Source organism: Dipodomys merriami, unplaced genomic scaffold (genome assembly GCF_024711535.1).
Source record: "Dipodomys merriami isolate MVZ:Mamm:240054 unplaced genomic scaffold, mDipMer1.0.p SCAF_12, whole genome shotgun sequence".
NCBI classification, from domain to species: Eukaryota; Metazoa; Chordata; class Mammalia; order Rodentia; family Heteromyidae; genus Dipodomys; species Dipodomys merriami.
The window spans coordinates 22,536,290-22,551,332 of record NW_027202493.1 but is presented as its reverse complement, the minus strand read 5'-3'; the positions used below and the strand labels follow the sequence as shown (position 1 = coordinate 22,551,332).

Genomic DNA, 15,043 nt, shown 5'->3' with positions numbered 1-15,043 from the left:
TTTAGGGATGGAAAGGCCCAAGTCTGCTGGGGGTATGATCAAGTGACAGATCACATGCCTCGCAAGTTCAAGGCCAGAGCTGCCAAAAAAAAAGGCCTAAACCTCATGAAGTTCAGTGTCACCCACTTCAAATTTATTAAGTGAATTGAAACTGGATAAAGAATCAGGTGGGTAAGGAGTTATTTACAGACTTTACCAGCTAAATGCCTATTGGATAGTACTGCTTATTCTGAGAGGGAATTGGGTTGGGAGGTTGAAAATAAAAGAGAAGAAGAGAAAACCAAAGAGAAGGGAAACATGGGTGGGGGCCAAGTGACTTCCAAAGAGACTGTCCAATAATTGGCTGGATTTTAATGCTAAGCTCAGGGAGAACAGCACCACCATCCTGGATGTATGTGTGGGGGTGTGTGTGACACTCTTCTCTCTAAATATACACCTCACAGGCCACTACCCCTGTGCCCAGCCCATGAACATTCACTGCTTTGCATCAACAGATACAACACTGCTTTTTCCTACAGTGATCTTTCAGAGAGGACTTCGGCTCATCAATTCCTATTTCCAGCCCCAATAGATTCTAATAGAGCAGATGAGATCTTTTACTAGCTTATGGGAATTCCCTCCACCCCTTGTTTCTGAATACTGGACAGGACTTTAAAAATTACACAAAATAGCATATAATGTGCTTGCATAATATTCACTGTTACCCTTTTTATCCCCTCTGTCCACATCCCTAAATCCTTTTTACGTTCACATATGACAGAAAACATGTCATACTTAAATGTGGTGAAATTCTTTGTGAAATTAGCTTATTTCATGTAACATGATCTCTAGTAACCTCTATACTTCCTCCATGTATGGCATTCATTTAATCATTTATCCATACACTGATTCTTAAGCACTTAGGTTGTGTCTTTACAATAAGAATAGGTGTGTAAGTATCTCTAATTGTTTTTTTTGGTCCATGGTAGGGCTTGAAATCTGGGCATGGGTGCTGTCCTTGAGCTTTTCAGCTTAGGGAGAGCCCTCTACCACTTGAGCCACAGGGCCACTTCTGGTTTTCTGGTGTTTAATTGGAGATAAGAGTCTTATGGACTTCCCTGCCTGGGTTGGCTTTGAATTGTGATCCTCATATCTCAGCCTCCTGGTAGCTAGGATTACAGGTGGGAGCCACTGTTACCTGGCTTCTCTATTGTATTCTAATTTAAGATTCCTTTGGGTAGGTATCTAGGAGTGGTACTGCTGGATGATGTGGTAGTTTTATTTTAGTTTTTCTGGGAACCTCCATACTAGTTTCCCTACAGGCAACACAAATTTACATTCCTGCCAGTAGTGTTTAGGGGTTCTCTTATGCCCACACATCCTCCCCAGTATTTGTTGTTGTTGGTTTTCTTGATGGCAGCCATTCTAACTGTAGTGAGATGAAATCTCAACATTGTTTTGATTTGCATTTGCTGATGGCTTATGCTGCTGAACAGGTTTTCATGGACTTATTAGCCATTGTATTTCTTTACTTGAAAAATTACCTATTAGCTTCTTGCCCAGTTATTGGAGTATTTGTTCTTTTGGTATTTTTTTTTGAGTTATATACATATTCTGGATATTAATTCCCTGTTGGTTTCTTCCTGTCCCCTTCCCACAAGTTACCCACACAGTTAGCAAGACAAGATTCAATGTCCTAATGTCATTTTTGTTAAAGTACAGATTAATTGTTCACAGAGATTTCACTATAGTAATCTCATATCTGCATACATTATGCAGTTCAATTGATCATATCTAAATGCATATACACATATACATGTACACATACACATCATATTTATGATCCTGCATGTTTGTAAATGTTTATATTTTAGGTACATATATAAGAGAAAACATGTGACTTTTGTCTTTTTTGTGTACCTATGTTCCTTTTTTTTTTTTTTACGTTCCTTATTTTTAAATGAGGCCTGTAAGGAGCAGTTTTATTTGTAAAAATTTCATTGAATTTTCAGATCTATTTAATCATATTCTTATAAAGTGGGCCTTTGCTTTCTTTCTAAGTCAGAAAAAAATCCAGGAATAAATAGGTTTTATATTTTATTTACTTTGTGTCTGTGGCGGGGGGTGGTACTGGGATTTGAAGTCAGGGCCTCATACTTACTAGGCAAACATTCTACTACTTGAGTCATACCTCTAGCCAGCCTTTTTTGCTGGTTATTTTTGAGATACTTTTCTATCCCAGCTGGCTTCAAACCATGATCCTGTGTATATCAGTTTCCTGAGGAACTAGGAAATGTAAGTGTAAACCACCAGTGCCCTGCTTCTTCTTTTCCCCCCCTTAACCTTTCCTCAGAATCCCAAGACAGTCACTTAACTGGAATGACCTAATCTTAGCACAAAAAAAGTCACTTATCTGGAATGACTTTAACAAAAACTGGAAACTCTGCCAGTTTTCAGCCATTCCCACCCCTTATCTGCAGAGTACCCGCTCAGTCCCTGGGGCTCCTTATCTACCTGATTCTTTATCTACCAAAACCAAATCCCCAGGCACTAGCTACATGTGTTTCTAAGTCAGTGCACACATCTCTTAACACCTTAAACTCAGTTCCTAGAACGTGAGTGTTATAAGAAAAAATAATTCAGAAAGCATTTTCACAGTGTATTATTAAGAAGCCTGTAAAATTTCAGGATAGGTATTAAAATTAAAGTACTGACATCTCTGCACTGAAATAAGCCTTCTGATCAGAAAAATAAAAATAAAAAAACAAAAAAATCCCAGGCCACTCTCTCCATGTGTCCCATCACACTGTCTCAGCTTGCTCCCTGAAATGCTCAGAAATGGCCATACTGTTCAGGAAAGCATGTTCAAGGACTCTGAGTCACGAGGGGTAGAATTAGGAAGGTAAGTCTTTGCTCACGTCCTTATTTGGCTACTTGCAGGGAAGATCAGACAGACCATGAGGAATAGAAATCAGGACCCTGCAATTACAAACTGTGAGCAAATGAAAGTTAAGGCTTAAAAACAGTAATGATTCACATGAAGATGACAGGCAGATATGAAACCAGACCATTATATGCACTTCTCTAATGATATACATTGGATTTGTTCCAAAGTCTGCCCCAGGTGAGAACTGGGTTTATACTTACAAGTGACTACAGAAACATTATGCATTATGTCCCATTTACTAACTGTTGCAGAAATGACCAGATATTACTACTGTAATATCTTTTTCTACCCCAGACCTAGTCAAAAATTGCTAGTCTAATATTTTCATCTTATAGCTGCCTTTGGCACTTCAGGAAACCTCCAGGCTGGTGTCAGCAAGTATCACTGATGCCACCAACTAACCTAACTCTACCTTCTTTTTCTTGCAGCTTTCACTCAGGCTAGACCCTAAAGGTCTGTCTCACAGCAATATCTGGTCCTGTTCACCTCAAGAGATGACCCGGGGCTTAGAGCTGACCCCAGGCTTTCAAGTCCAGGAAATCACCACACAGTTCTTTAGATCTCTGCTTTCATGACCTCTACAGGCCTGCACTTGCTTTATCTTCATAAATCTGGTGGGAGTTTTCATAAAAACATGAGTCAATGATCAGCTCTCTTGCCTTCCAGAAATCTTATGCCAGCTTGCAAGTGGGTGTTTGTACACATACATGTGTAAAGACTGATTATGTAGAAAGGAGTGATTCCACCAGCTAGCCACAGAGAAAATTTCTGCATTGTAGCACACTTCACAGACATTACAAATATGGAGTAAGATTGCTGTTCCTTATTGCAGAGAACGCATGAGCTGTGAGGGCTGTGGTTTGTCAGTGCAAGCCATGGCATCGATGAAACCTCCTGTGGACTGTGACTTGCGAATTTTAAAATCACCATAAAGCCAGTTGCTGGTGGCTCCCCCCTGTAATCTGAGCTACTTTACAGGCTGAGATCCAAAGGATGGTGGTTTGAGGAGGCAGAAAAGTCCAAGAGACTCCATCTCCTAAATTACCAGCAATAAAAAAGGTGGGGTGCTGTAGGCATGGCTCAATTAGTAGAGTCCCAGCTGAGTAAGTTGTGATACCACAAAAGAAAAAGAAAGAAATGAAGGAAGGAAGAAAGGATGGAAGGAAGGAAGGAAGGAAGGAAGGAAGGAAGGAAGGGGAAAAACACAACAGACTAGGTATGCTATATTGAGTTGACTTCAAGTTCTTATCTAAGAAGAACTACAGTTTTATGGCATAAAAGCAAGTCCCCTGGTATTTCCCTTAGTTTAAGAATTGCTTTCCCCCTCTGCCATAGAGAGTCGAAGCCCTAAACAGTTCTTTCCACTGGCAATATACACACACACAAAAAAAAACAAATCCTTTCCTGCATGGCAAAGTTCATGTACTTGCTGAATGAGCACATACCTGATAACTATCCTTTGTAACCTGTGGAGGACTGAGTCCAAAGCATCACATCTTTCTCATTAGCCTTTCTGTGCACATGATTAAGGCAAGTCGCTAACTATATAAATCCCAGCATATGGATATTAGACATGTCAACCTTTCATGACCCAGCCAGCCTGTGATCTGAATGTCATGAGCTTGTTGAGGGGCGAAGCTAAGCCATCCAGCTGGGAAAGGACAGGAGTTACCTGCAAGGAGCGGGTGCTGCATATTATAAGGTGTGACTTCACATTAGAATCAGGCCTGGTAACAAGGCCAGATACCACATGGGTTGAAGACTGCTTTCGTTACTAGGGTGAATTTTTAATCTCAGTTTTAAAACTAAGAAAAGCTTAGTTTCTTGGTATAAACATAGTTTCACTTGCTATAATTTATTCCCTTCTTTATTTTAAAAGACAACATAGATTTGCATGGAAATATTTGATGACTGTGGAAGCTGTCAAAAACTATCTGACCTAACTTAAGAAGTAAGTCCCTTCACTGTCTCCATCAGGAAGAGGAACTCACATACTTTCCCCCTCCCACCCCATAAGTGTGATGGTCTTTATGCTTCAAAATGATTTGTGTCCTACATCCCTTGATATGAATGGGTGGGCCAAGCAGTTCTACTCTGACCATACAGGTGTCCAACCAAGCTTGGGGACAGAGGATTCAGAAGGGTAGAAACTGCTAAGGTTTGCTTTGTTTCCTTCCCTCACCCATCACCTGATGGTTCCCCATACTATATCTAACCTGTGTTCAGAATCTAGACTCTGTTTCTTACCCTCCCTGTCCTTCCTCCTTCCACTTCTACCACTACCTTTGGACTCGTGTGCCTGCATACTCACTTTGAAAACAGCTTGTTCCCAAGTTCCACAGTTCCAGCCACTCATTCCTCAGACTTGCCAGGACCAATCTACACTCCCCTCATTATCTTATCTATTCTTCTCCCCTCAGTCCTAGTTACAGTAGGCAACTTTTGACCTCTATAATGAAGGCTACGTATAATGTAACTCCTGATCTTCCCCCAACTTCACCTCTTTGGAATCAGTTCTCTCATTACAAAATGTAAGTGCTAAAAGAGAAGGCTTACTGGGCACTGGTGGCTCATGCCTGTAATCCTAGGAAGCTGAGATCTGAGGATTATGGTTTGAAGCCAGCATAGGCAGGAAAGTCTGAGACTCTAATTAAACACCAAAAAGCCAGAAGTAGAGCTGTGCCTCAAGTGGTAGAGTGTGAGCATTGAGCATAAGAGCCCAGGGACAGAACCCAGGCCTTGAGTTCCAGCACCAGCGTGGGAGACAGAGGAGAAGAGAAGAAAGAGAGGAGAGAGGATAGGAGTGAGGAAAGAGAGAAAGTGAAAGAACAGAGGGGGGGGGAGAGAGAGAGAGAGAGAGAGAGAGAGAGAGAGAGAGAGAGAGAGAGAGAGAGAGAGAGAGAGAGAGAGAGAGAGAGAGAGAGAGAGAGCAAGCCCTTATGGAAGAAGAAAATTAAATTAACTGTACATGTACTGCTGGCCAGGCAGACACTATATCCACACAGGAAAAGTACCATTGCTTGTTTTCCAGATGCAGAATGTGAAGGCTTTAAGTAATTACAATGAAGATCATCCTTATTGGATGGATGGGCCACTCTCAGTCTCAGAGAGTTAGTTGGGACAGGTGAAGAAGACAGGACATTTTGTGTACCAAGTATGAAAGTGGCTTAACAACAAAGAAAACTTGTTTGAATCTCTGCTTAAAGTTACAAAGCAGCAGCACAGCCTTCAGTGATGGAAGCTCCTTTCTGGCCTGCAGAGAGAGGCTAGCCTTCAGGTAACTGTGGTGGCGCCCTGATTAAACCATGTTCATGCTACATGTAGTCTTTGGATTCTGGTCCTAACCTAGGCTGCCTGTGGGCTATGATGCAGGTGTACACTGCCTTTGCCATATAAGCTTCAGCAGTACTGGAGTCCTCTTCACCACCCTGAGTGTGAGCAATTGTGCTCATTTGTTTTCAGAGTAGGAATAAAGCAACCACCTTTCCCTCTGTCAGTCAGCCCCTAAGTTAGTGTTGGATATTCAGGACTTTTTACTAATATTTATGAAATGAATGGGGCTCCTTTTTCCCTGCTACAAGAATGCGTGAAACCATGTCAGCTCCATCGAAGCATGTACAATCACAGAGAACAACAACTCCAGAGTGCTTTTATACTTCCATTTTTATATTCTTCTTTTTAAAAGGCTAAACAGACTCAGAGTCTATCCCTAAAACCTAAGAATTCTGAAAAATCAGAGCTAAATCTATTTCTATGAGCAGAAAGAAAAACTGGGAAGCCTAGATATTGGATAGTAAAATGATAAATTTTAGTTTCCTTTCAGCTATGTGTAGTGTTAAAGCTGTTCTGATGGTAACATCTATAATTATTTCAATAAGGCACAATGACTTCCTGCTGAGATGCACTGCAACTGTCACCCATGATTTCTCATATAATAAGAATTCGGCATTTCTAACAGTTCTGTTAAGTTGTGAGTATCTAAAATGGACTGTGCACCACACTCTCTGCAGAAGAAAAGGAATGCCAAATCTTCACACCTGTGTTTACCTCAGGTGAAGGATTAGGTACCTTTACCTTCTCAATAAGGTACAAGGGCTCACTTTTCCCAGCAATAATTCAATTTATTTATATATTTATATATATTTATTCCTGGCATGTATTAAATGGACATACCTTTGCATTTTTAAGAATTTAGGCTAGGGCTAGGAAGGTGGCTCAGTGGTAGAGCGCTTGCCTTGCATGCATGAGGCCCTGGGTTCAATTCCTCAGTACCATATAAGCAAAAAGAAAAAAGCCAGAAGTGGTGCTGTGGCTCAAGTGGTAGTCTTGAGCTGAAGAGCTGAGGGACAGTGCCTAGGCCCAGAGTTCAGGCCCCACAACTGGATCCCCCCACTCAAAAAAAAGAATTTAGGCTAGGTATAGAGTCTACTCAGGAGACAGAGATAGGAAGGATCATGGTTTAAGGCCAGCCTAAGCTTCAAAGTTGTGAGACACATCTCAACTAATAAAAAGCTAGGTATTGTGGTATGTGCCTATCATCCCAGCCACAGGAGAAATGCAAACAGGAAGATCATGGTCCAGGCATGCCTGGGCATAAATATAAGACCCTATTTGAAAATAATAAAAGCAAAAAGGTCCAAGGGTGTGGCTGAAGCAGTAAAGTACCTGCCTACTAAGTATGGAACCTTGAGTTTGAGCCTCAGTATTGTCAAATCAAAAGCAAGAAAGAAAATAATTTTATATGAGTGAATCCAAGGAAGTTTAAAAAAAACTAAAAAAGAGAGGGAAAAACTGGGAGAGAGCAAGAAATAGAAATACAAATAGTAGAAATACTCTTTACCTGATTTACGTAACTGTAACCCCTCTGTATATCACCTTTTTAATAACAAGAAAAAAAAAACAAACTCTAAAACTCTAATAACCAAAACTAAACTAAACTTTTTATTTCCAAAAAGCTGATTATCAAGGCCAGGGTGTTATGTGGAAGAGTGTATACTCTTTCCCCTAGATGGCTCCTTCATATTCCCATCTAAAAGAATAAATGAGGCAGGTCTGTGTTTCACAGCTCCTTCTGTGTTAAAAATAAATGCTAAAAATAAATTCTGACCTAAGCAGGTTTCCCCTGCAAAGCAAATAGTAGGTGAAGAGTCAGAGCACAACTGAGAACTGGGCTTCTTCATCTTTTCAACAAGTGATGGTTTTTAGAATGTGTGTGTGTTTTTATATGCCTTGAAAAAGATGAAAGGAAGGAAAAATAGAAAAGGAACACTAAGGAAATATCCTTCTGAGGGTCTTGGGGTTTCCTTATGCCATCCCACCAAATAAGCCCTAATCAGACACTCTGGCTAAATGTCCCTAACTCTGAAGTCTTTAGCTTGCCCAGGCCACATGCAATCCTCACCCTCAATGATACAAGCTCAGATGCTTCTTGGTTGTTCTTTCTTCCTGTCCTATCCTAACAGCTGTAGCCATGCTATTCAGGCAAGTTCCTACTCTAGAAATTCAGGAGTCCCTCACCACAGTCTACATATCAGCTCTAAGTATCCAATGTACCACCAACTGTCTTCTTTTTGTACATGTGGTCATTCTCTTTCTTGCTGGGATATTACACCTGTGAAGCCAGGGACTCTGCACAGTCTTTTTCCTCTGGTGGAATCTTGTGTGACTACCAGAGAGCCTGGCCCAGGCTTACAAGCTCAGTGTGACTTCTGCAATAATGTTCTGTGTGACCGTGGACAATCAGCCTGCACACACCCTTGGTCTTTCAGCCCTGTGTCTTGGCTCCCATGTTTCTCTACTGTCATCAACAACTACAAACAAATATTTGATTGTGATCTTTATCCATATACCACTCTGATGGGGTTCAATGAGCGAGGGGAGATGTAGAGAAAGCTCAGAGGCTACTGTCCTCCTACTCACCGGCCCTCTACTTACCGCCACTTCCACTGACTGCATGGAGAGGTCGCATGGTGGCTTCAAGGCCTTGGGCCTCGTGGCATACCAGAAAGTGGTGAGTGCTGCAAAAGCTCCGAAGCCCATGAGTGTGTTGGTGGGAAGGGTGCGCATGTATTGACGGATGTCAACCAGTTCTGGCAACCGAAAATACTGGAACAGTTCGTGGGCCTGCATGGTCCTGTGCTGGTGCTTCTTTAAGCCAAGTTCTGCAAGCAGAGAAGAATGGTACATTCACTCTGGGTACTTGGAGCGCTCTTCAGACTGACTAATCAAGACATTAACTCCACAGACCAGGTCTCCTCCCAGATGTCAAATTTCATGTTTCTAAAAGCACTTCATAATTCATTTTTGTCCCCTTTCTCCATTATCTTGTCTTAGAAAAATGTTTTCATTAACCACATTAAAAGGACTTTACTTGTGTAGAATTCTTACCATAAAATACTCAAATAAATGAAACTGTATCTTTGTTCTCTTTCATCTAATCAAATACATTCAATTCACATTACCAAAGCTAATAGAGATAAGAGTGACATGAAACAAAACAAACCAGTCCAAACCACCTAAGGACTCTCAGCTATATTTTCTGACAGATCTCAGATCAAGTTCCCCAACTGGTAAAACAGACTGTCTAAGTTTCAACACTTTTCTCTCACCTTCCCAGCACTTGTACATGCTTGCTCACTCCTCCCCTCTGACCCCACCTTTCTGTCCTGGTGTTTGAACTCAGAGCTTTCCACTTATCAGACAGCTACTCTACCATTCGCGTCACATCCCCAGCTTTTTTCAATAGAGTCTTATATTTTTGGTTGGGGCTGGTCTTGAGCCATGGTCCTCCTATTATGCCTCCTTGCATAGCTGGAATTACATGCACAGAGCACCACACCTAGTTACTGGCTGAAATGGGGTCTTGCTAACTTTTTGCCTGGGCTTGCCTTGTTCCACAATCTTCCTGACTCCATCTCCTGAGTAGCTGGGATTACAAGCATGTATCCAGCATGCCTAGCCCTTCCTAATAATCTTCACACCACACAATATGCATACAATTGCTGGAGGACTCAGTTGGCTATTCTAATTAAGTCAGTTGTTTTTACATCCCCCCCAGATATTGTATCTCAAATAAAAATATAAATGAATTAGTATGCATACACTTTAACCTGCCTACCAGATACCTAGAGAGCTTATAGAATAGTGTTTGAGAGAGAGTATAGTATGGTATTCAAGGTCTTAAATTCTGGAGCCAAATCCTGACTCTCTGACTTATTAGCTATATAATGTAAGACAAAGCATACTACCTTCTGTATCTCAGTCTGCATCTGTACAAATGGAGATGAAAGTGGTAGCCCTCGGTGGGCTTTTAGGACTATCAAGTGATTTACATAAAGTTGGTGTCACATACCACCAGGTGTACAACAAATGTTAAATGTTGTTGTTTCCTCTACCAATTCCCTGATATGTTCTCAACGCACCATGGCAGGTTGCTCAGCTAGTGATAAGCCATGTTTATCCACAGTTTACACATAAGAGAAAGGATTCAAAACATGCAGAATAAAATCAGATAAATTTACAGACAATTTATATACAGGTGATTCCAAAAAAACAAATGTGCCATCCGGATTTTTTAAACTCAATTCTAATTAGAAAGTTATTGATTTATAATCTGTGAACAAAAGGGAAGTAACTCAGAGCAAATCAGCTGAGAGGCTTTTTTTCAACAACTCCTTGGCAAGCAACAAGGAGGGTTCCTTGTAGATCAGATGGCATCTGTGCGCAGCTTGCTACATATTCCTTTTAATGGCTAGGTCACAAGACTGAAAAAGTGTTCATTTGGGAAACATAGAAATGTTTTGTTTAAATGTAAATCTACACTATTAGTTACTTTCACAGAGTAGCAGAATATCAAGCTGCTTTTACTGACCAATAAGGGCATAATGCATTTGTTTGAATCATTCAATCTTGTGCTACCACCTCAGCCCAGGTTAAGTAGATACAGACACAGACACAGAGACACAGACACAGACACAGACACACATATACACACGCACACATGCACACATAGAATTAATAGGACAACAGAGAAAGAACAGACAAGCAAATGTCTTCAGGTCATAACTCTACAGAGAAGGCACCAACACAGAGTCACTCACCCTCTGTGCCACCAACAGCTGACTGCTTGGTGACAGAGAAAAGGGCAGAAAGGCTGGGGGTGGGGCAGGGGCTAGAGGAGCTCAGCTGGTGCTTACCGGCCTGCCAAGGTCTTTCAGGGCATTAGTCACATGTGAGTCCCATGCTGCTGCCCACTGGGCTAAAGGTAACTAGCAGACAAATCCATCCCTGACTTCTCAGGAGAGCAGAAGGTAGAGGATGGGCCAATGAGGAGCTGGGACTGGAGTCACCCCATTTCTCCACCCATGGGCAGGGACCTGCTTCAGTAAGTGTGGCTGCTGGGGGCAATACTGCAAACAGACACTGTTTTCTTTCTGCTCAGCTTCCCAATGAGAAAAGACAATGGCACATTTCTTTTAAGCCCCTTGACAGGAAGGCTGGGATGTTGGGTTGTATGTCCAAAGAAGAGACAGCCCAGAAAGAAACAGATTAGGGGAAGTATTCACAGCAGACTTTCTCTCAAGAGACATTCACAGAAACTCAGCTACTCTGGTCACCTGGTACATCCCAGTGCCCAGAAACAACACACAGAAAATGGGAAGGTGGTGCCAAGGACAGGGTCCCAGCTTCTAATGAACTGACCACTTAGTGGGAAAGACAAAATTAAACCAGCAAGGTCTGCCAGGTCTTGGAAAAGGCTTTTCTGATTAAGAGATAGATCCATCCAAGTTCTGCAAGAGACTTCAAGGATAAGCTGACAAATAGAGACTAGATCCTACTGGAATACACAGTCAGGTAGCCAAACAGCACCACACAAACAACCTTACACATCTAATGTGCAGCTGGGTGCTGGTGGCTCATGCCTATAATCCTAGTTACTCAGGAGGCTGAGATCTGAGGACTGAAGTTTGATACCAGCAAGGGCAGGAAAGTCTATGAGACGCTTATCTCCAATTAACCAGCAAGAAGCAGAAGTAGAGCTATGGCTCAAGTGGTAGAGACTTGAGCACAAAAACAAGGGACAAAGTCAAGGCTCTGAGTTCAAGCCCCAGTACTGGCATGCAAACACACACACACACACACACACACAAAATTTACCACACACACACACACACACACACACACACACACACACACACACACACAAAATTTAATGGGAAAACTAAACTTGCCCTCTAATCACCTGCTACTTGTCTTCATTACCCTCAGCACTCCTAGTCTGAATAGGGATTCTCCACCCCTCACCTAAACACCACCCCCTTTCTCTACACTCCCTAAAGCCCCTGCAGTAATTTCCATAAAACCTACATTATGGGAATTTACAGCGGCTATTCAACAGAATTTCATCCCTGAGTGAGGCTACCAAACAAGTTATTTCAAAACAAATAGTCATGCACAGGGATTAAACTTGTCTATTTTAAGTAGCAGCAGCCATCAAGCTATAAACTGCATTACACTAAGAAAGTTTAAAAAGTCTGGGAAGCTGAATCTTAAAAAAACAAAAACAAAAATAAAACACAACACAGAAAAACCACTTCAGAACATTACATGTTTAACAGCACACATACAACAGCACTTTATTAGATACTAATCTATATTGCTCAGCATTTAAAGCCAGCCAAATTCCTCCATTTAGTGGGTTGTAAGGCAAGCCACAGCAGTTTAATTCATCCTCTTAGCTGGCAGCCAGGTAACAGGCTGCAAATCAACTTCACTGAGCAAACTGGCCAATGCTGCCAATCAAAAGATGATGTCTCTGCAATAAGACAATATCTCACTTGGTTACGTGTAACTCTTCTGTATGAAACTGGTAGCATCAAAAATCTGTTGCCTTTACTTTTTCTGCTATTAAGGAAAAACCACCTGGGTATTTAACAATGGAGGTAGACCTACATTGGAAGAAAATTAGGTATGATTACTAGCTTTATATGTTGTATGTAAATATAAACACCATGCTTTGATATTAAGTCCAAATAGGTCTCTTAATAAGTATTAAGACTCGTGTACTTGCTAATAAATGGCTAAAACTTAGAGATAGATTTTGGTCTCATTTCAATTTTGTTCTTATTTTAATTTTTTTTAATTTTATTTTTATTTATTTATTTTTTGGTTCCAGTCGTGGGGCCTGAACTCTGGGGCCTGAGCGCTGTCCCTCAGCTCTTCATCTCAAGGCTAGCGCTCTACCACTTGAGCTACAGCACCACTTCCGGCTTTTTTTTCTGCTTATGTGGTGCTGAGGAATCGAACCCAGGACCTCATGCATGCAAGGCAAGCGCTCTACCACTGAGCCACCTTCCCAGCCCCTTATTTGAATTTTTTAAATATATTTTTCTTATTGTAAAGTACTGTATAGAGGGGCTACAGTTACATGAGTAAGGTAATGGGTACATTTACTATCAAGCATTGTTACCCCCTATCATCCCTTCCCTCCCCACCTCCCCATCTCCTTCTCTCCCCCCCCCCCAATTAGTTGTAAAGTTCATTTTCAACATAGTGTCTTGTACATCTCATTGTTACAATAGGTAAATCTGTATCCTTGTTTCAGCATTTTGTTATTTCCCTTCCCCTCCCAAAATTAGAAAAAAATACAGTGAAAACAGGGGGTATACCATGGGGGAAGGACATACAAAGAAATAAAAAATCACATAGTATATAGTACATTAAAAACAACAGTAACAAAGAAAAAAACCTATCTTGGGGTTCATTTCATTTAGCATCATCTTACATGGTCATATATAAATAGCTTTTGACCTTTTCTGCTTGTCCTAGACGTATACTAGTTATTGCGAATTGGAATTTTTTAAATCCTCTCAAAAGCAAATTTCCTCTAGGAGAGTTTACAGCCCAGATTCATAAATGCTGCTGCTTATTGCTAAGAATATGATTCCCGTGGCTTAAAGGCTCAGGAAGCCAGTATCTCTCAGGGCAACACACCACTCTACTGACAACTCACTTCTCCTCCTCCTCAGCTCCTTACAAAAAGGGGTCCTCAGCTGGGCCTTTTGAACTGCCTATAAAGTGAAGTCAGAAACCACAGAATGACAAAGGGATGTGACAACTGCTAAGGAAATCTGGCCCAGGTTGAGCAAAAATAACAACAACAACAAACAAACAGAGCAGAGGTAGCCCTGGTAGAAGCCACCACAGCAGGGCAGAGTAATAGGCCCTGGATGGCATGACTATTCAAAAATGAAAATCTTCCTACCTCTTCATCCAAGCTTTGGGTAAACTGCTAACAACACAAGCAGCATTTCTTTGCCATTCTGAGGAGCTTTCCCATCCTGAATTCTTAATGAATATCACAATAGCAAAATGATAGGGAGAAAACCAATGGCAGAGGAGCAAAAGGCTTCTTCAAGGTATTGGTCAGGGTGGAGACACTCATCTAACTCAAAATTCTATCTCCATGTGATTCCTAACCTCAGCTGGAACACTCACTAACTGTGAGACCAGGTGCCATGGGTCCTGATGGGTCCTCATGGGTCCATGAGTCTCTGATGATAGTCTCAGATGAAATTCATCTAAACTCTCAGTAGCTTACATAAGTGCTATCACCCGGACCTCTGCATAGTGGCTTCAGTGCCCAGTGTACACAAAAGTTCACCTCTCACCCCTGTACTTGCTTTATAAGGAAGGTGGCTCAGAGCCAAAGGTGATACACAAGGGCACCATTCTCTAAGGACACACACAAATGCGTGCACACGCATACACATACACACAGAGACTACAATTCTGTAAACTTTTTACTTACGTTAACATTTTATTTTCTCCTTCTCATCTATAAGCCAAGAAACAGGTGCTCTGGACATGCACCTTCTTGTGAAGTTCCTCAAGTTTGCGTCAAGCTGAATAACAGCAGTTTGCTGGAATGCTGCACTAGGAACGCAGACCACAAACAAACCCACATAAATAGTTTCCCTGCCTGGGCAGCAGCAAATGAAAAAATCCTGCCATCTTTCCTTAATGCAACAAGCCAAGCTGGCACCAGGCTGCCATTCCTGGCCCCACCTCCTCCCCTTGTACAATAGGCTATTTACAGAAGGCTGAAAGTGCCCCCTT

General features: G+C 41.6%; 1 protein-coding gene across 4 annotated transcripts in view; it reads right to left on the bottom strand.

Annotated features, from left to right (window-relative positions):
* The window catches only part of Acsl1 (acyl-CoA synthetase long chain family member 1), a 67,225-nt gene that overhangs the window by 36,367 nt on the left and 15,815 nt on the right, over positions 1 to 15,043 (bottom strand). For 2 of the 4 annotated variants that reach the window (XM_070016397.1, XM_070016400.1), the window contains exon 2: positions 8,861 to 9,087. In XM_070016397.1, the coding sequence (XP_069872498.1) occupies positions 8,861 to 9,055 (195 nt within the window). In that variant the 5' untranslated portion in view covers positions 9,056 to 9,087. Of the gene's footprint in view, positions 1 to 8,860; positions 9,088 to 11,025; positions 11,045 to 14,735; positions 14,833 to 15,043 lie in introns of those variants that run through there. The other 2 variants (XM_070016398.1, XM_070016399.1) reach the window with 2 other exon arrangements.